Source organism: Cololabis saira, chromosome 6 (genome assembly GCF_033807715.1).
Source record: "Cololabis saira isolate AMF1-May2022 chromosome 6, fColSai1.1, whole genome shotgun sequence".
Taxonomy (NCBI): Eukaryota; Metazoa; Chordata; class Actinopteri; order Beloniformes; family Belonidae; genus Cololabis; species Cololabis saira.
This window is the reverse complement of record NC_084592.1, coordinates 8,005,466-8,026,174: the sequence shown is the minus strand read 5'-3', so window position 1 is coordinate 8,026,174 and position 20,709 is coordinate 8,005,466. Positions and strand designations below refer to the sequence as shown.

At 45.0% G+C, this 20,709-nt stretch overlaps 1 protein-coding gene across 1 annotated transcript in view; it reads left to right on the top strand.

Annotated features, from left to right (window-relative positions):
- Positions 1 to 20,100, top strand: part of itgb5 (integrin, beta 5) — a 63,179-nt gene extending 43,079 nt beyond the window's left edge. The window contains exons 12-16 of the mRNA XM_061723160.1: positions 7,086 to 7,308; positions 9,797 to 9,897; positions 12,673 to 12,792; positions 15,063 to 15,229; positions 18,382 to 20,100. Of these exons, the coding sequence (XP_061579144.1) occupies positions 7,086 to 7,308; positions 9,797 to 9,897; positions 12,673 to 12,792; positions 15,063 to 15,229; positions 18,382 to 18,477 (707 nt within the window). The 3' untranslated portion in view covers positions 18,478 to 20,100. The remainder of the gene's footprint in view (positions 1 to 7,085; positions 7,309 to 9,796; positions 9,898 to 12,672; positions 12,793 to 15,062; positions 15,230 to 18,381) is intronic.
- The last annotated feature ends 609 nt before the right edge of the window (positions 20,101 to 20,709 follow it).

Sequence of the window (20,709 nt, the reverse complement as noted above, 5' to 3'; positions counted from 1 at the left end):
AATCGTCGCTGCAACAACAAGAACACGGTGTCCAGACACTTGATGGATCCCACATCTGCCGTGCGTGTTCATCCTCCAAAGCCTCCAGGAGGAGTTGCATGTCGGATGTGGCATCAGATGTGTGGACATGCAGCATCTGTCCTCATGTCAGACATGTGCACAATTTATTTATCTTAAACAAACATACATTCGGGTGCCTGAAGTGACTATTACCTGAAGTTTACACCTCCCAACCTCTTTTTGGCACTATTTCTTCCTCCTTGGAAGTTAGAAATTCATTAGAGACAAACATGTAAACGTGACTGAAACGCTGCTCGTATGAGCACATCTGTTAAGTTTATATGTAACAGAGGAGTTAAGATAGGGCTGGGCGATATGGAACAAAAGTCATATCTCGATATTTTCTAGCTGAATGGCGATACTCGATATATATCGATATTTTTTCCGTGACATAATTGGGGTTTCCCCCAAAGCATTATAGCATAGCATCTCTGTTAGCTTCATTTTTTTCTGAGGCAAACCCTTAAAAAAACAGTCAGTTTTAATACAAAGCCTCGTGCCAAATGTCACACAGGTACATTTATTAACAGAGGTCTGCACAATATCAAAATGTATAAAACTAATGAAATAAAAATAAACTGACTACATATATAGAATAAAAATGCTTCTTTAATAAAATAAAACAAATATCCCTTTCCTGCATAATTAAATTAAAATACACTGTGCAATTAATACAATGTAAACAGTAACAGGCAGACTTTTCCACTGAGGTTGACAGTTGTGCAAATAACAAAACATTTGTGCAAATCTCAAATAAAACATTCAAGTCAATTTGTCACAAAATAAGCTATATCAAAATCATAAAAAAATAAAATAAAAAAAATTCTCGATATAAAAACAATATTGGTCTCGTACCATATCGCGTTTGAAAATATATCGATATATATTAAAATCTCGATATATATCGCCCAGCCCTAAGTTAAGACGTCATCTTTGACTTGTTGGGATAATTCTGGGGTGACATTTGTCTTCTCCAGATTACTTCAAGTATGAATCTTGACAAGACTGAGCCTCAAAGGGGGATCAGTGGCGTCGGGGCCTGACCTGAACTGCAGATGAGGGACGTGGTTGAGAGCAGAGCTGCTCGTCCCGTGGGTTTCTGCCAGTTTTATGTTGATGGTATGAACTGTCAGGTTGTGAACTGTACGAGTTCTCATGGGGTAATAATGTGTTTTAAGGGTTTTTGGCTGTAATTTGTGTCCAAAACACCATTTGTGGTTGTGCAGAAACGGCAGGGCAGATTTCTGACGAGGCACACCCTGCAGACGGCGGTGGACTCTAAAACTGGCTACGAACAGATCTGTAAAGGGGAGCTGGACTACTCTGGTATTTTGACTAAACCGTGTTAAAGACGTTTCACCTCAACAAACTGTCAGCTTGTCAAATGAAGAATTGAATGCGTCTCTTCTTTAAATGTTTTTTATCAACTGTTTGAGCTCTGGAGTTGCAGCTCCCATCTGAGTGATGTAACATGACTAAAAATAATCCAACAGCTCATTTCCTGCGTACATAATCTCCAGATGCTTATTTAAGCATCCTTCTTTTTAAAGCGCCGTGTCTGGTAGAGTGGTCGGGCTTTAATTCCGCTTCGTGCTGCGTGATTGACGAGCAGAGCGGCCACCAACGTGAAGTGGAAGAAAGGCGTTAATCTACGGTTGTATATCAGTGTTGACGTTCTTGTGAAGCTGTTTCCTACAGTGTTGTACACGACACTGGAGACATGATCTCTAATCTTTGCTAGTCTGTATCTGTCAGTTATTTAGATGCTTCCAAGATCCAATCAGATGATTATTTCTTTCATGGTTGCTGATGTTTTCGATTATTTATTTTAGTTTGTTACTCTGAAACCATTTGGTTCCTTCTTCAATGACAGAGAAGGGAAAACACTGGACAGAGCTCATGTTTTATTCTGTTGCTTTCATCTGAACATATTTTATTTGTGTCGTGTGTGTGTGTAATATCTGCTGCTGAACTTTCTGAGCAGGTCATTTACCCTGGTGGTCTTTAAATCCAAAGCAAAGTCACTCAATCAGAGAAACAGACGTTAGTCTCACTATAACAGTGGTTCATAAACCTTTTCTGGTGGGTCCACCTTTGAAATGTTAATATGTTTGTGTAACAGCTTTATTTCCTGTCGCTAAAAGATTCTTCCAGAGCTTTCGGTGGTGTTGCACGCTTCTGTCCACCTATTTATGACTCTTTCCTCCCACAAGAAACCTTGTAAAACATTTAAGTAACACAGTTGGACTAAACTAATGACACGAATAGCCTTAAATCTTTGTCTTTACTGAACCCACTACCAAAGGGAAAGTGGTGAGGTAGAGAAGATGAGCTTCTCGCAGCAGTGACCTCTAATGTAGCTGCTGATGGGAGTTGCTCTCCCTGCAGTTTCAGTTCATCAATCCTTGTGGGAAGTCGTGATTGAACGGCTTCCTTTGGGTCAAACCCCAGAGTCTCAGTTCAAGTTAGGACAGGACATGGACAGGACATGTTTACTTTGGTTTTAGTGTCTTTAGTGTAGACTTATTGCGTCTCCTAAAATTAATTCAAAACTGTTAAACGTCTGGATACGCTTTTTGAAATGATCGTGGCAACGAAGCGTCCAGGTCTGGTAAACGAGAGCAGCTCCAGACCATGATGCCGCCCCCGCCGTGCTTCACCGTTGGGAGGAGATTTTGCTGCAGACATTTTACCATAAAAGTTCAACTTTTGTCTCCTCCGTCCTCAGAACCGTTTCCCAGACTGCTTCGTCACATCCGGGTGTCCAGGATGTGACTACACTTCTGTGTATATTCCATGTTACTTTGTCTCTGTAATGCCATTTCTGGTTCTTCTAAAAGTCGTAATCGGGGAACAGTTTTTAAGAGTAGATTAAACTGAGTGGACCGAATCAGAAGACGCGTGAGCGAAGGCTGCGCTGTTTTCATATACCCCTTTTCCAACAAACCGGTTCCAGAGCTGGTTCTGGGCCAGTTGATGCTATTTCACAACTCGTTGAACTTGCGAACCAGCTGAGAACTGAGTTTGGTTTTCCATAGCTCGGTGCTAAGGGGAGCCACGTCATTATGTTGCTGCATTTGCGCGAAACTTGAAGCAACAACAACGTACTTGCTATAATTCAGACTTGGTCCGCTTAGCACCCTTTATGGACCATGTCGCCAGAGGTGTCTTCAGTATTCACATTCATTACTCAGGTAGAAGTATAGATACTAGAGTTTAAAAATACTCCTGTAGAAGTTGAAGTATCAACTCAAGTTTTTTACTCAAGTAAAAGTACTGGTTTCAAAACTACCGTACTTAAAGTGTAAAAGTAATGTAAGGGGGAAAAAAGCCCTTAAGAACAAAAACCATTGAAATTAATGCATCTTAGTATAATGCAAATATATTAAAGAAGCATATATGTGTACTATTGAGCATTAACATGTGTTTCAGAGAGCAGGAGATATGATGACTAGTTGCCTATAAGTATTGTAATGGTGCAAAAAGTCAAACTTCAGAGGCATGTTATCATTTATCCTAACCTTTATTGGAATGTACATCCAAGTTTAGTTGCAGGAATCTGAGGGAACGGATGTAAGAACAAAACTGGACAAGAACATCTGAAACAACCACAACCAAATTCACTCTATCCGGATGGAGCAATTTAACTGGATAGTTTTTTTTAAAGGCCAAAATGAAATAGAGTAACGAGGCTGTTTTTAAAATGTAAGGAGTAAAAAGTACAGATAATTGCGTGAAAATGTAAGGAGTAAAAGTAAAAAGTCGTCTGAAAAAGAATTACTCCAGTGAAGTAAAGATAACCAAAATTTCTACTTAAGTAAGGTAACAAAGTATTTGTACTCCGTTACTTGACACCTGTGCATGTCGCTAAAAAAGGTTGTCTCCTCCACGGACCACTGCTGCTTTGCTGCATCCTTAATAATTAGTCGCTTATTTGAAAATGTCACCGTCTTGCTATTGCCGTTGGTCTAAATAACTCCACCCCCTCCGTTTACGTAAGCGGTTGGTTCCTCTGGTCCAGCAAAGAGTTGGTGCTACCTTGCAACCGTTTTTCTGGCCCAGAGCCAGTTCTTTGTCAGTGGGAACATAAAACCCAGTTCCAAACTCAGCACTGGCCCAGAACCAGCCCTGGAACCGGTTTGGTGGAAAAGGGGTAAAAGAGTGTATGCTTTCTTTAACTCGTCTAAAGTCAACAGAACATCAGTTTTCAGATAATGGCTCTGAAGTGCAGGAGTGGTTTGAAATGAAGCTTCATTCAGGAAATAAAACAGAGCCAGCTGTCTGAAGTTGGACTGGAAGAGCGGCCCCTTCCTCCCCGTCTCTGGCCGGCGGTCCAGAATCTGGGAGCCGAGCTGAGAGGAGCGTCATGGAAAAGTCGCAGGCGTAAGAGGGAGGGCGCAGCTCTGCAGGCTCTGAACACTTCCCACGTGCCCTCTGCTGCCGCAGCTGTGTTTATCTGAGCGGAGAGTGTCACGTCAGTGTCAAAGCAGCCTGTCAGAAGAAATGAGATCCCGTTGGCAGCTCGGCAACAACGAGGAATGAGGGGATAAAGAGCTTGTCCACATTCTCCAAACACATCTGCTGATGGTTACCTGGTGACGGTTCGTGTAATGTTCCGCTGTACTTCTGACCCGGGAAACTGAACCGCCACTCCAGATGATCAGTCACAGAGAAGTCCAACCGTTTCATCGAGCAACAGCACAGGGAATCCTGCAGTTTGGTCCATCATTGTTCTGGTTTCTGGATTCCTTTTAAGGAGTTTCTGGTCATTACATGTCCAGGAGCATCTCTCCCTCTCGACTAGATAAACTCGAGCTTTTTCGATCGTGGTTTGTTGAACGCTTGACGAGGTTTGCTCGTCTTATTTTCAGCAATATTTGTGCCACCTCTGGAAACTGCAGCCGTTGATAACGAGCACGTCGCAGGGTTTTCCTGCCTGAAGCCGCATAAATCTAATGCTTCAATCAATACTTCACGCTAACTCCAAGCAGGAGCTTACGGGGCAGCGTTGCGTCACTTCCTGTTCTGGCTTTTAGAAAAACAAATAATTATTTTGGTTCTGTTTCTGAAACGAGATGCATGGAAGCGAATACTCATCCATACAGAGTTTTAATGAGGAAATGAAGTGTCCACACAGTCTCATCAATAACTGAATTGATTAGTTCTGAGCCAGTTTTTATCTTCATCTTTATGTAGGAACATATTGCTTTAATGTCAAACTGCAGCTTTAGCTGTTGACGCTTTCAAAAAGCTTAAAAATGCTAATTAACAGGGACAGTGGTGTAGCTCGTCTAATTACCCGTTTTATTCTCATTTGTTTTGACTGATCATCTATCAGTTTGCTTTTATTTTACTTAACGTACATTTAGTGTTGCATTTCTCACCTCTGGACATGCCACATACTAAGACCACGTCCACCCAGACCCAATCCATTTTCATGTTAGAATAAAACTGGTCAACATTCATATTAGAGTTTTTGACCTTTGTGTCGGAGAAGATTTCCTTCCTTGTTACGTCCGCGGAAACATGCGTCATTTGAGCAGGATCCAGAGTCCAAACGACCCAGAACCTGAATCCACCAACAACTGGGTCCTCTGTAGTTGAGATTAAATATTTACTGTTACAGGTTCATGCACGAGTAGTGAAGGAGGACAGCAGAGAGAAACACAAAAGACTGAGAACCTTCCACACCAATAAATCCAGCAGAGGTGTGTCTGCGCTCTGCACGACTGGTAGCAGCTCGCCAGGACTTGTTGGATAATAAATACGTGTGAAAGCAGCTGCACTTATGTTACCCTCCTCAAACTTGGAGGAAAAAAAACCCAACTGCCCAGTGAGAGCTGCAACAGTCATCTGAGGACACGGTGAGTCAGCCACATGTCGCTCATCGTGGCAGCGGCCGCTCAGCCGGCGCTGCAGACTCCCAACCACGAGAAAAAAGATCAATCAGTCTCAGGTTCTGCACCCAAAAACTGCACGGTTCTGCAGCACTGGAAAATAAATTATACCAAAATAGAGCTGAGTGCATGTCTGAGATTCCAGACGGTGTGTTGCACAACACTGACCGCTGGCCTGATCAGAGCAAATGTTTCCTCTTCACTGCAGAGTACGTGTGACCTCTCAGCAGGTCTGGATCTAATTAGGTGGCGCTTGTTTTTTTTCTGTTGTTCCCTCCCTGTGTTTGACGGTGTAGTCTGAACGTTTCCATCCACCGATGTTGGACAGAAGCAGCCGCCACTCCTGAACCCTGATTTGATTTGCGAGTGACCCAGTTACTCCACGGTCGTCACGCCCCCGTTAGACCGAAACGCCGTCCTCGCTGGTTCCATGTGGGAGCTGAGGAAGTGGAAACGCGAGTGTTGCTGCTCCAGCAGGCAAAACAAAGAATAAATAGAGAAAATCATTGTAGTATGAAACAAAAACAAAAACATCCAAACATCAGATTGCAACTTACTGTTTGAAGTAGTTTGTAACTAAAGTCCAGGTTTTCTGCAGATGTTTAAAAAAATCTTAAATGAAAGCAGCATCAGGATGTTCAGCAGCTGCTGGACGTCTGACACGTTGCAGGAGTGATTGTTCCTCCTGCTCTCCATCAGAAATGTGCTGATAGATTCTTGTCTTCCTCCTACTCCTCATCCCTCTGTGATAACGGAACAATGAGAGCCGTGTTTGTGGAGGGTCCGGGGTGGAACCGGCACGTCAGCAGCGCTGCCTGGTTGCAGCTGCTCGACTCCCAACACCAGCCGGTCCTGATGAGGGGCGATGATTGAGACCAATCAGGACCTCTGCAGGGCGGGAAGCTCTTTTGAGGCCACCGCTGTTCGACACGCTTCTCTCCGCGCCGATTTATCGCGTTTGTGTCGGAAGTTATGTCTTAAAATGTCACCTTTTGACCCCCAGTGAATTCCCAGAGCTGAGCATCTGTGTGAGGTATCGCAGTAACGCTCCACGTTTCCCCGGAGACGCGTGACACTCGCCCCCCTCACTGACTTCCAGTTTCTGTCTTCTTTGTAATTTCCTGGCAGGTCACGGAGAGTGTCACTGCGGCGAGTGTAAATGCCACGCCGGCTACGTTGGCGACAACTGCAACTGCTCCACGGAGACGTCGTCCTGCATCGCGGACGACGGGAAGATGTGCAGCGGGCGAGGACGCTGCGTGTGCGGCCGCTGCCAGTGCACCGAGCCGGGAGCCTTCGGAGAAACCTGCGAAAAGTGTCCCACCTGCCCCGACGCCTGCGGCACCAAAAGGTAAACTCCTCACCTGGAGCAGCCCGGAAATCTCTCCCCGTTTCCACGAATATTAGTCAGAGTCAGAGTCATTTTTATTGTCCCTCTAGGGGAAATTCTTTTAGCAGTCTGGGAAAACAATCATCATACAAACACAGACATACAAAAAGAACAATTAAAACATTAAAACGTGACATAGTAACCATAATAAATGAGTAAAAGCAAAAGTGCTTTCATCAGTACAGGCAGAAAGATAAAAATATATTAAAAATATTAAAATGTATGCGAGTTGATCATTTTAACAGCGGTTGGTATAAAAGAGAATTTATACCTATTGCTATTGGCCTTGGGAAGCCTATAGCGCCGCCCAGAAGGGAGAGGGACAAACTCTTCTGACAGAGGGTGATCAGGACTGGCCAAGATGTTTTGTGCCTTATTCAGGACTCAACCTTCGTAGATGTCAGTCAGGGAGAGCTGCTGAGTGCCAATGATTTTACTGGCTGCTCTGACAATGTCCTGCATCCTCTTTTTGTTCTGCACTGTCAAGTTGCCATACCACAATACAATACAGAAAGTTAAAATTGATTCAATAAAAGACTTATAAAATAACACCATTAGTGTTTTCTCCACATTAAAAGTGTTCAATCTGCGCAGAAAATAAAGTCTTTGCAGGCCCTTTTTGCAAATGGCAGATGTATTGGGGTCATACTTCAGGTCCTTATCGATGATGGTGCCCAGATATTTATAACTCTCCACTGTTTCCACCTGTGAGCCCTTGATAATGGGAGGGTTTGGGAGAGAAGTACATCTCCTCTTTAAATCTATTTGCATCTCTTTAGTTTTCAGGACATTTAACTTAAGAAAGTGGTTATCACACCATATTATGGGTTATTATGGGTCGTTGCTGCAGATCTTTATTTTTATCTTTTGAGTTATGAGCAGTCACTGAAGCCAGATTTGATCAATTAATTTTTAATCGTTCTTTGAGGGCTTGAATAGTCGCATCGCACTGAGATGGTGCTTCACCACGACTGATGGTTGGACGTTAGGGAGCGCTGACGGAGGAGATGGAGGAGGTAGAAAACTGAAACGAGTTGCAGCTGTTTGATCATCAATCTGCATCAGGGAACCAAACCCTGCGAAGCCTCACGTAACCCCGACGCTGGGGGGGGCGGGGAAGATTTGTTCAGTGAAATTCCTGCTCCGTCTGACCCTGAAAAATGCAACTGTTGCCCCTCCGTCTGATGGCGTATCCGTCGGCACGGCAGCTCCAGCTTTTCAAGGTCGAGGTTAAATACTTTTCACCTTCTGAGGACAGAAGACCTGCTGTAGTTTTGTTTGCACACCCTCCGGCTTTCCCCGACTGTTAATTCACGGAGGTTACCACTGTTGAGCCCAAGTTTAGACTGATGTTTGATTAATGAATCTGAGCAGCAGCCAGGATTACTGTCCTTTTGTGGTCTAAAATTTAGACCACAAAAGGACAGTTTAGACTCTAAATGACTGATGGAGAGATATCCATGAACTGTTTTAGACGCATCAATAGACGGTACATCCTCTTTCACATCTACCAGGTCTTAAAATGATCTAAATACGACCTGAGGTCAACAACCCACACAGGATTTGAGTTAGTGTCACTTTTTTTTTTTTTACTGTTTATATAATTTGTTAAAAACAAGAAGAGTCAAATATTCAGAAACGATGTGGAAAAATTAAATACAGTGTTTCAGAAGCTTGTAGAAACATCTTGTTGCAATAATTTCAAGTATTTTTTTTCTCTTTTTCTTTTATGAAATCAGTCTGTTGCATCATCGTGGAGGAATTTTGGTCCACGGTTCCTCCCTTTACTGAGTCTCTCTTAAGGTCCCACGGCTGCATCTCTCAGGTTTAGGTCTAGACTTTTGATTGGCAACACCTTTATTTTGTGTCTGGAGCGTTCAGGATGCTGTTTCATGAGTCTGTTTCAGTGAATCTTTCACTGTCCGCCACCGTTCCTGACCCTAGAGATGTTTGCACTATGAAGATATAAATATCTTGATTTTTTTTTTTTTTTTTTTTTTTTTTTTTTTAAGCCAGTCTGAAATCTCTTTTTTATTGCATTTTTACTTTAACTTAAAGTGTACTGGCTTCAACCTGGAGTTACGTGTTAAAGATGTAGCTCTGTTTTTTATTTTTTGTCTCTTTAAGTGAAAATATTTGAAAATAAATAGTTGGGATATTTTTTTTATTTATTTCAGGACTAATCTGTAGCCATATTCTTTAAAGGCATTTATTAATTTACTACTGAGCAGATCATATGCTGCGAGTGAAACTGAGCTGTACCGTTAACAAAATGCATCAGGTGATGGTAAGGTTCATATTCAGGTTTTAATAAACGCCTGTGAAACATGGCTGCAGTGTTTGACAACTTCAGAACCCGAGGAAGAGTGACGTTTTGAGCTCTCGTGGTTCTTTCTGCATTATGAACATGTGCATGAGCTTTCCAGCTGAACGTTCTGTCCTGCTTCAGGGATTGCATCGAGTGCCGGCTTTTCAACTCAGGAAGGCTCGCGGACAACCAGACCTGCCAGCGCCTGTGCAAGGATGAAATCATCACTGTGGAGACCCTGAGTGAGTCCACACACACGCACACACACAGCTGGACAGCAGACAGAGGTTCCTACATCTGTTTCTCCTCCTCAGCTTTCACTCTTCCCACCCTGTCACTTTTTATTTGAGCTTTTCTTGTTGTCATGGCGCCAACATCCACTTCATCCTTCTCCGATTCAATGCCTTGCGTCATGCGGCACATTATGTCTGGATTGTCCCCCCAGGAATAACAACATTTTCAATATTGACCTACAAAAGTGTCTTTTATGTATTGAGCATTCAACAGCTGAGAATGTGAGGCGTGCGCGGAGGGTAAACAGGGGCTGACGCAACCACGTCGAGGTATCAACAACGCAGACCTGCACGAGGCTGTTTTGTTTGCAGTTGGTTTGATCTTTTAACACTGTTATGCTTTTATGAATTGAATTACGACCTCCGTCAGCGCTTTCCCCGGCAACGACCAGCTCATAACCTGAGAAACGCCGAACTGTAAATAAAGCGGTTAAAACACAAAGCAGCAGATTGTTGTGTAACATCAAACCACACCTTCGTCTAACAAGCGGAGGAAAACCTCTTCTTTGTGAGGATAAGGTAGGAACGCCTGATGAGCAGCAGATAAGCTCCGACAGCTTCGTGACACGCCCCTGTGACAGTCAGACCGCCTCCCCTCCTCGGCCGCTACCGGCTCAGACCAATTACTCAGGAAGACAATTGCGTGTTTCTGCTGGCGGTTCCCCGGGGAGTGATTCATCCTGCTTCTCACATGCAGCATCAAGTTATTTATTTCAGAAAAATTGAGGTCATGTGGTTGTTTCTGGCAAAAAATCTAAATAACTTTATTAATCCCGGGAGGAGGAGGGGGGGTGGAGTCGTCATTGCAGCAACCAGTAGGAAGTCACAAGTTAAACATCCAAATTAAGAATATATGGATAAAAAAGTTAAATAAACACTAACATTGACATAAGACTGTAATAATATAAATGTAAAGATACACTTTTAACAGGAAAAACGCTGAAGCCGCTCTACTGAATCATTTTTATTTACAGCGGATAAAATCCTTGTGATTTCAGTGTTGAGCAAAGTAATAGATGATGGTTTTTCCATTTCCCTCCATCGGGCAGCTCTAATAATTTAAGAGGAGAAGCAGCTTAGCTCGACTTGACAGGAAGCCAGTGAAGCTGTATTTAGTTTCAGGACATTGTCCCAACAAGCACCTGCAGCAGTTCTGTCGTGACGTAACAAACGTGTGGACTACGTCTGCTGGTACGGCGGCCTCACGGAGCAGCTGCTGTGGCCCTGGCGTCCCCCGCTGGTGCACACGTTTAAGGGCCTGCTGCAGAGCTCTGATGGTGGTCCCGCTGCGGGGCTGGGCTTCTCACAGCTGCACAGACACCGTCATCACTAGGCCTGTGTTGAAAAGATCGATTCTCCGATTTTAAATCGATTCTCATATTAATTCCTAAACATCGATTCATATGTCTAAAGATCGATTTAAATTATTATTTTTTTTTTTTTTTTCGTTTTTTTTTCATCATTACATTACAACTTTTGGTACTTTTTTGTTTATCCCAAAAAAAGGAATATTTTGTTGGACACGAGAATAACTGGTGCCATGTTTTTGCCTTTAAATATGTTTAAAGGTATGAAAACCTTAAAGTGTTAGGTTATAATTGCATAAATTGCCTATATTTATTTTCTTTATATACTGTCTTGGGGTTACATTTGCATAAATGTTAAAAACCAAATTCTCATAAATGGGGAAAAAAATAAAACTGATTTCATCCGTCTCTGTTTCCTCCCTGGATCTGTTTGATAATTCTGACACACGATGTTTCTGAAAGCAGTTCTATCAGCATTCTGGGAGCTGATTGGTCCTTACAGCATCATTAGCTGCCAATACTTGCTGTTTAATCTCAATATAATACTAGTAGTAATATTTTGCAGAACTTCAGTCATATAATTCATGCAACAGCTGAAAAAACAGTTTTATTAACAGTAACCCAAATCAATTTGGAATCGAATCAAATCTTGATAATCGATTCTGAATCTTAAGAATCGGAATCGAATCGATTCTTGACATTTGAATCGATCCCCAGCCCTAGTCATCACCTCTGTCCTCCGCGTCCATGAGCTGAACCAACGCGTACCTGCTTCAAAGAATGTGGTCTCCAGAGAGCCCGGAGGCGGAGCCTGAAGAGTGACGCGGCGCTGCGTTTATCTGGAGACGTCGGAGACCCCTTCCGTACCGGCCCCGAGTGGCCCTGGCCCACGTCTGACGTGTTTCCTGGCGTCCCTCGCTAGTTCAGCCATCTGATCGTCCCTAATGGTCTCCACATGTACATTCCAGAGACTCGGTGCATGAGATGGATGGAGGCGGCGCTAGGGGAGGGCTGGACCAGGGCAGCCTGACCTCTCCCTCCCTCGTGAGATTTGGATGAAGCTTGACCAAAAACAGGGCTGTCCAGAACATCGGCGTCTTCATCAAAAAATGTCTTTCAGTGCAGTTGTAGATCCTCAGCAAAGGCATGCGAGCTATGTGACAAATGTTCCAAAATCTTTCCTCTTTTCTCTCCCGCCCTCACCTCAACTCTGGAAACAGCAACAGAGAGTGGAAAACAAGTCTAAAGTAGGTGGAGGGCTGCAAGCTAATTTACAGGGAGTTCTGGTGGAGTTTGGAGGTGTTTGGTGTCGTGCAGCGTGCTTTCTTCACGTTTTTCCTCACGTCTTCTCGTTTCCTGCTTGCTGTGTCCTTGTGCTGAATCTCCTAAAAGTGTTTTTTCTGTCTCCATCTTGCAGAAACCGACGAGCCCGGCGCTGTGCTCTGTCTGTACAAGACAGACGACGACTGCGTGATGAAGTTTACGTATTCTGAGCACTCCAGCGGACTGTCCATCCTCTCCGCTCTGAAGGAGCCAGGTCTGCCAAACCTCCTCTGTATTTAACCACAGGTATCCGTAGAGTTAGAACCCGCCAACAATGAAGCGCTTTCAGACTGGACCGGGAGATGCTGTTGCTCCCTGTTGTGTACAGATCTGGTTCCACGTCAGCGCTGTCCTCTCCCGGACAGTTGTTCAGAGTTTTAGTGAGAATCCATGTGGATGAAGGAAAGGAAAGCAGCCAGACCAGCGAGGAGGCAAGAGCTGACGAAGGTGCAGGAGTGAGAGTAGCTGGGGTCGGCCGTGCCGAGCAGAGGGGAGAAGAGGGTGAAGAAGAGGGTGAAGATATAGGGGTTATCGGGGATGGAAGAGCCGTTTAGGAGACGTTTACAGGACGATTGTGACACCAGACCTCCTGTGCGGCGTCGAGACAGCAGGACCGTCCAAGAGACAGGAAGCAGAGTCAGATGTTATGGCACTTTTCCACTAGTTCCCACTCAGCTCTACTCATCTCAGCTCGGCTCAACTCCACTCGACCTGGTTTCTTTTCCATAACAATTCAGCACCTGGAGCAGAAGTAGGAGGGTTGCAGTTAAGCTGCTGTGACGTATTTGATTGTGTATCTAAACGAAGAAGACAACACTAAAGATGTAGAACCTGGAGGAGATGATAGATGTGCTGCTGGGACTGTGGCTTGTGTTCGATATCAAGTTAAAAATGAGAGTGAGAGAAGCTTCAAGCAGCAACGCTTTTTAATCTTTGTTAGTTTGTCTCTGCGCTGCTGAAAAGTCAGCTGGAGCCGTGGGCAGCTATGAAGTGACAGAGCTCCTGGTAGATCTGGTCGTTCCTTATCGCCCGTCTAGATCCCTTTTTAATTCTCTCCTCAGCCACCAGGTTTATGAACATCTGACCCTCAGAGTTGGATCATGAAACAGACTTTTGCGCTGCCATTGCCTGTCGAATAAAATGAAGAAGAAGCCGCCGTCAGAGTTGCTCTTTCACTGATGTCACATCCTGACTCAGACGTCTGACTCCAACCCCCCGACCAATCGGTGGCCTGTAGTGTGATGACGTCAGACACAGCCTGACTAGAACCTCGGCAGAACAGATACAGAAAAAGTATCTACTCGGCACATTAGACCCCTAGTGGAAAAGCCCCAAGGCGAGGCGAGTCGGGATGAGCAGGTACTAGTGGAAAAGCGCCATTAGAGGACTAGTCTGTAGTCAAGTCGGCCTTCCATCTATTACGAGATGATGATGGGCGTAAACCTTCGCCAGGGAATCAACGCTGTTTTGAGCCATAACTCCCTTAAGGTGTTTCATTAAGGGTTATTAGCAGTTAAGAACGAGCACATCCGAAGAAGAGCAGAAGTTTGATGTTGAGAGGCTAGATCAGAGGTCGGCAACCCAAAATGTTGAAAGAGCCATATTGGACCCAAAAGACAAATATGTCTGGAGCCGCAAAAAAATGAAAAGTCTTGTACAAGCCTTAGAATGAAGGCAACACATGCTGCATGTATCTATATCTGGGGGGAGATTTTTTTTTTTCATTATGCACTTCGAGAAAAAAAGTGGAAATATCGAGAAAAAATTGGAAATGTCAAGATTAATGTGGAAGTAAAATCTTGATTAAAAAAGCCGAAATGTTGAGAAAAAAGTCAAAATCTCGAGAAAAAAGTCAAAATGTCGAGATTAAAAAGGAAAGGAAAAAGGAAGAAAAAAAAGGAGAAAAAGAAAAAAAAAAGGAAACATTTTTGAAGAAGTTCCAGGAGCCACTAGGGCGGTGCTAAAGAGCCGCATGCGGCCCTAGAGCCACGGGTTGCCGTGCTAGATGGGCTAGATGGAGACGGTTTGGCCAGATGGTGGAAGGATGCTGGAGATGAGACCAAAGAGGGGAATGAGCGTATGCAGTTAGTTGTTGTGACAGAAGAAGACAAGGCTTTAAGATGAAATAAGTAGTGGTGAGAGCAGTTCTGACCTACATGGACACAACATGGAACCAACCTGCTCCTGAGCCTCCACAGTTTTCTTCCAGTCGCTGGAGTGCGGTGTCTGTGTACACACCAGACAAGGTGAACCGTAGTTGGTCTTTACTGGACCGGAGCTGTCCACCGGTTCTCCATGAACCGGATCTGCTGGACTGGGTTATAAGAGATTATAAGAGATTGTCCAATCAGAGATCACAAGAGGCCCTGGCCTCCACAGTCTGAAAAGTCACATTTCCTTGGGCAAAGGTGGAATTCTTAAAACGTATATAAAAGAGCAGGTTTTGTGAAGTTCATGTGCTGACGGTGTTTCCCGGTTCCCCAGAGTGCGGCAGCGGCCCCGACGCTCTCATGGTCCTGCTCGCGGTCGTCGGCAGCATTCTGCTGGTGGGAATCGTTCTGCTCGCCACCTGGAAGCTGGTCATCACCGTTCACGACCGGCGGGAGTTCTCCCGCTTCCAGAGCGCTCGTTCACGCGCCCGATATGAAATGGTAAGACAAAACTGCTTAATGTCCATCTTTTTATGTGAGTTACTAAAACACAACCAGGAGTTTCAGCTTTTATGCACAAAAGCGGTGCGTGATTTCACTCCCACCGGTTTATCTGATGGATCCTAGAGGGCTGCATTGGGATCGGGTCCCCCTGGGTCCCGCAGGACCCAAGGCAAATCTGGCCGGAGCGGGAGGTTTGAACTTTGCTGCGGGCGGCCAAAAAAAAACAAAGCAGGATCAGGATGTAGCCTAGCAACAAGATGGAAATCAATGACGTGGAAAAGAACCTCAAACAAGGTCTTTACAAAACAAAGACAAAGCAAGTCAGATATTTGGAAAAACTGCGTTTAGTGTCTGTGGCGCATCTTGGAATAGAGACGCGGGGATTGGGACGCAGTCGGTCAGCAGCATTCTCTCTCTCCACAGCAATGTAATGGCCAAGCGATTCATTTGTTAAATTAATTCGTTAACTTTGGCTACGTTCACACTGCAGTCCTTAATGCTCAATTCCGATTTTTTCTCATATCCGATTTTTTTGTGTGGCTGTTCACATTATCTTTTAAAATGTGTCCTATATCCGACTCGAGTGTGAACGCATCGCGGCCCAAAACTGACCCGCATGCGCAGAGGCGTGTGATGATCACAATGATGGATTTGCATCCAACAGGTGCCTGTGAACTGCCAATTATCCATCAAGCTCCACAATTATCATGTTAACATTAAATCAGATAGATTTGTCAAGGACGTTTCTCTTGCATCTCTATCATTGTGCGGGCATGAATTCTCAGAGTTTTGCGGGAGCGGATGTAAACACTGCGGGCGCGGGCGGGATGGAACACACACGGTGCGGGCGGTAATGGTCAGAAATGCAGCGGGAGCGGGATGAAGAAAACAGTCCCGCTATAGCAGGGCTCTAGCTCCGCTCCCCGGAGTGTCAGCTCTGCTCTCCGGCGTTCAGCTGGGTTTATCACCTAACACACGGTCCAGCTCGCTGTAAAACGTGCAGGTTATGCGACCACGACCGCTTCGCTGATTTGAATCCTCAGCTTCTTTATTTAGTAATATGCTTAAATTCAGCGGGTTGTCTCGTCTGATCTGAGGTCGTATAAAGAGGTGAGCGGTGGGGAGGGGAGGAGGAGAGGCGGAGGCGGCCCGGAGCGACCCCCGCCGTCTCCCGTGTCTCCCCCGCGGCTCGGGGCTCTGCGTGTGACGTCAAAGTCGCATTAATTCCGACCTGGCTGTTCACACTGAGGTCGCATTGCAAAACATCAGACCTGTATCCGATTTAGAACCACATATGGAAGCGACCTGAATCTGATTTGAAAAGATCAGATTCCATGTGACTTGTGCTGTTCACACTGTCATAAACAAATCGGATCTGAGTCACATATGAGCAAAAAATCGGATTTGGGTCACTTGGGAACTGCAGTGTGAACGTAGCCTTTGTTTATTTTATGTTATTTATTAGTGTTATTTGAGCCACTCACAGCTACTCTCGTTGCTATAACCTCAATCACATAATTGATGCGTGCATGAAAGGCGAAGAAGCTTGTGTGATGATGACAATGATGGATTTGTATCTAACTTTAGGTCAGGTTTCCTATGAACTGTCAATTATCCATCAAGCTCCACAATTATCATGTTAAAAGTCAATCAGATAGATTTGTCTGGGACATTTCTCTTGTGGGATGGGAGAAGACATAAAATCAATGGATTTCTATTATTGTGTGGCATAAATTCTCAGAGTTTTGCGGGAGCGGGCGGGACTGTAACACACGTTGCAGGCTGTAATGGTCAGAAATTCAGTGGGAGCGGGATGAAGACAACAGTCCCGCTATAGCAGGGCTCTAGTCCTCACCACAGCCTCATCACTGCAGCAGGTGCACCTTTCCACCTGTCAGTCTCAGGATACCTGTTTAGTGGCCCACGAGTCATTCCTGGCCCTAACGTGCTTTTATTAGGGCCCGAGCACTTACAGTGAGAAGGCACTATTGTATCTGTAGGAATTTCTTTTTTTATTCTTTCTTTCTTTCTTTCTTTCTTCTGACAAAAGGAGGGCCTTTTTTCCCCCTAAATTTGCCCCAAAAGTCACCAAATTTTGCACCAAGCCAGGCCTGGCGAAAAATGTGATATTTAATAGTTTACATTAATGGGCGTGGCAAAATGGCTCAACAGCGCCCCTTGGAAAACTTTGTGCCGCAAGCCCCACAATACGGTTTGACGTACATGCACGAAAATCGGTACACACCTGTATCATGTCGCAACTTAAAGAAAAGTCTTGTGGCGCCATGGCCGAAACCGACCGCGAACGGCCCGAACCGTAACGTGCACCCAGGTGTGTTATACATCAAAATGTGCGTCTCCATCTTGCGACGACGCGCATTACTTTTCTCTTCCAAAAGCGTTACCGTGGCGACGCTAGACGCCAAAAAGTGCGCTCCACCCTTTATCTGATTGGTCACTAAATTTTGCACGCAAGCCAGGCCTGGTGATAAATTTGATATTTCATGGTTTGCATTAATGGGCATGGCAAAATGGCTCAACAGCGCCCCCTAGAAAACTTTTCTCTGCCATAACTTTTGAATGGTTTGACAGAGTCGTGGGTGGTGTCATGGGACATGGTTTTTTTGAGTCCTTGACCATCATTGGTGCAAATTAGCCCCGCACCTTCTTTTGATTGGTCCATATTTCATAGTTCCTATTTTCTGCAATAACTTTTGAATGGTTTGACATGGAAAGTCGTGGGTGGTGTCATTTCTGATATGCTTATGGGGGGCGGTGGCCATGAGTGCGAGGGCCTGTTCATTGCTGCTTGCAGCTTTAATATTGTATTTGAAGTTGTTTGTTTTCCTGGAGGTGATCTGAGTTTCCTCCAGGTGGGAACTCTTCCTGCACCGTAGGAAGCTGCAGCCAGACCTCTCTGGTTCTGACAGCTCTCTGGGGGTCTTTAGGGACCCGGGAACTACCTGAAGTCTCGTGCAGCAAGTTCAACCGGTCACATTCAGGCACACCGTCATTCCAAAACAAAACCCTTTAAAATCAGAAGGATTCCTCCCAGCAGGTTCCTGTGGTCCAGAACCAGCTGCTAGTGCTGTAATTACGGTAGCGGTGCCACCTTGTAATTGTCTCTCCCCGTCTGTTCCCTCCTGCAGGCCTCCAACCCTCTCTACAAGCAGCCCGTCTCCACCCATTTCGTAGAAACGGACTTCGACATGTTCGGGAAGTCCCGCAACGGCTGGGCCCACTGATCCCTCAGCTCGGGGCGCGGCAGGACCGGTCCAGCAAGCAGAACCCGGAGGACGGCGGCGAGGCGGACAGCGGGCAGAACACACTTCCCTTTCTGATCTTTTTTGCGGGAACGAAGGACGTCCAGAGGGGGGGACTCTGTGCAGGCTGGTGGGGATCTGCGCGGCCCCCGTGGAGCTGCGAACAACGACCTCCTCGGCCGTTTAGAGACGATCACACCGAGATCTTAATTAGCAGCGACTTCACTCCAACTACACAGAGCACCATGCACAGAGCAGCAGGACAGCAGCTTATATTTGTATATTTTTATAAACACTAAAGATGCATTTCTATCATGGACTTCACCCAGCAGGACTCTGAAATGCAGATTTCTATTAAGAGGACGGTTTTCTGATGGATGCTGTAATTATGATTTGGTACTACTAATATTTACTAAGCAATAGATGTCTTATCTTCATTTTGCACATAGAAAATTATGAGTTATTTCCATTTGAATGTGTGAGAGTGTGTGTTAAATGCTCCAGTTGCACTCCTTTCTCTTTATCTGAATGGCGGGGCACCACTCCCCCCACACACACACACACACACACACCCCAACATTGCAACTTCAGAATAACCTCAAATATTTAGTTTCTTTTCATCAAAAGTCGAGACTGGTTCTTGAAACAGCAGGTATCTGCTGCAGGTGGGGGGTCAACAGAAGGAAGATAATTGGTTTTAATAGGGTGAGGTGAACTTTTTCCAGGTGAGGATGCAGGTATCTGCTTATAAAATGATTTTTTTTTTCTGCTTGACTGTTTCTCCATTTAAAATAATCCTTTTCATGCGTGACATTTGTTTCAAAGTAAGTCTTCACATTTACTGCATATAGTATTTGAGGAATACAGGAAGGATTTCCACCCTTTTGTTTTCATCTCAGCTGCATATCTGTGCATCTTCAAAGATTGTCTATTGCTCTTCTGAAGGAAACGTTGATGACACAACAGGAAAACTCCAGACATCGTTAAAAAGATTGTTTCCGTCTCCTTGATTGAACGGTTAAGTGATTTTGTTGAGTGGAAGTTAAATGAGCTCGTAAAAATGTCCGACTGCCGCTAGATTTTGATAAATAACCCGATTTCATGACCAGTCTAAATCTGGTTGTAACTTTTCTGATGGAAATTAAATCATCTCGGTGTAGATGAGTATTAAGATGTCACTTAGGGAGTCTGCAGCACGAACACGCGCTGGTTACATGAAGATAGTCGTTAGTGGCTCATCAGCTGTAACATGTCTAGTACCTGTCTGTCGGGATGTGGGCGGGACTAAAATCACAGATCCTAAAGAGGCGGAGCCTGAGCAGTCTGGACGAATCTGCAGCCGGGATTGTCTGGGGGGCGGAGCCTGTCTGGTGGCGGCCTCAGGGCGGGGCAGGGGTCGGGGGTGTGTGGGTGTGTGAGTGAGTGTAAATAAACGCGGTGTGTACATACAGTGCCAAAATGAAAGTGCTCCCAGTTCTGGCTGTGTCTTTGCACGGTCGACTGAAACTCAGAACGGTCGCATGTTTTCCAACTGCGCTCTTTTCTGAGGAGTCTTGTCCTCTACGTGTCGATGTAAAACTACAGATAATAAACGTGCTTCAAACACCTGGTGGTCGAGTTACGTGCATCTTTTGTTCACTGGATGTATGAACCTGCGGATCCACGAGTCATGAGTGGACGAAGGACGGCTGGGTCTGAGGTCGCCGCCCCACAGCATGACGCTGCAACACAGGACACGGTTGGTCAGGCTAATGTGGAACCACAGTAGCAACTACGGTGTGAGGTTAAGAGGTCATGTGACTTCCTTAGGTCGTGAGCCTCTTAACACCAGATTAAACTCTGACCCTCAGCTGAACTGGCGCCAGTGCAGGTGGCTCTACATGGTTTCCAACACAGTGAAGGAAAAGTGGTTATGAAAGGATTGTAGGAGATCATTTGTGACTCTTCAACCAAACATTGGTTCTCCACGTGTTCTTCCAACCTGACAGTCCCTCTGTGGCTCTAACATAACTGTTACCTCGCTTTCGGTGTCATCAAATCTGTCCAACCTTCCTACCAATAAGATCTCAAAAGAGTGGCTGTTTTGGCTTATTTTTATCATTTTAATATGGAGATCAGTGGATGCTGACTCTAGAGTAGTAGTACTGGAGGGGGGGTGACTGAATGTAATTCCGAAATCACTTACCGTGCCTTTACTGTTTTGTTGCTACATGA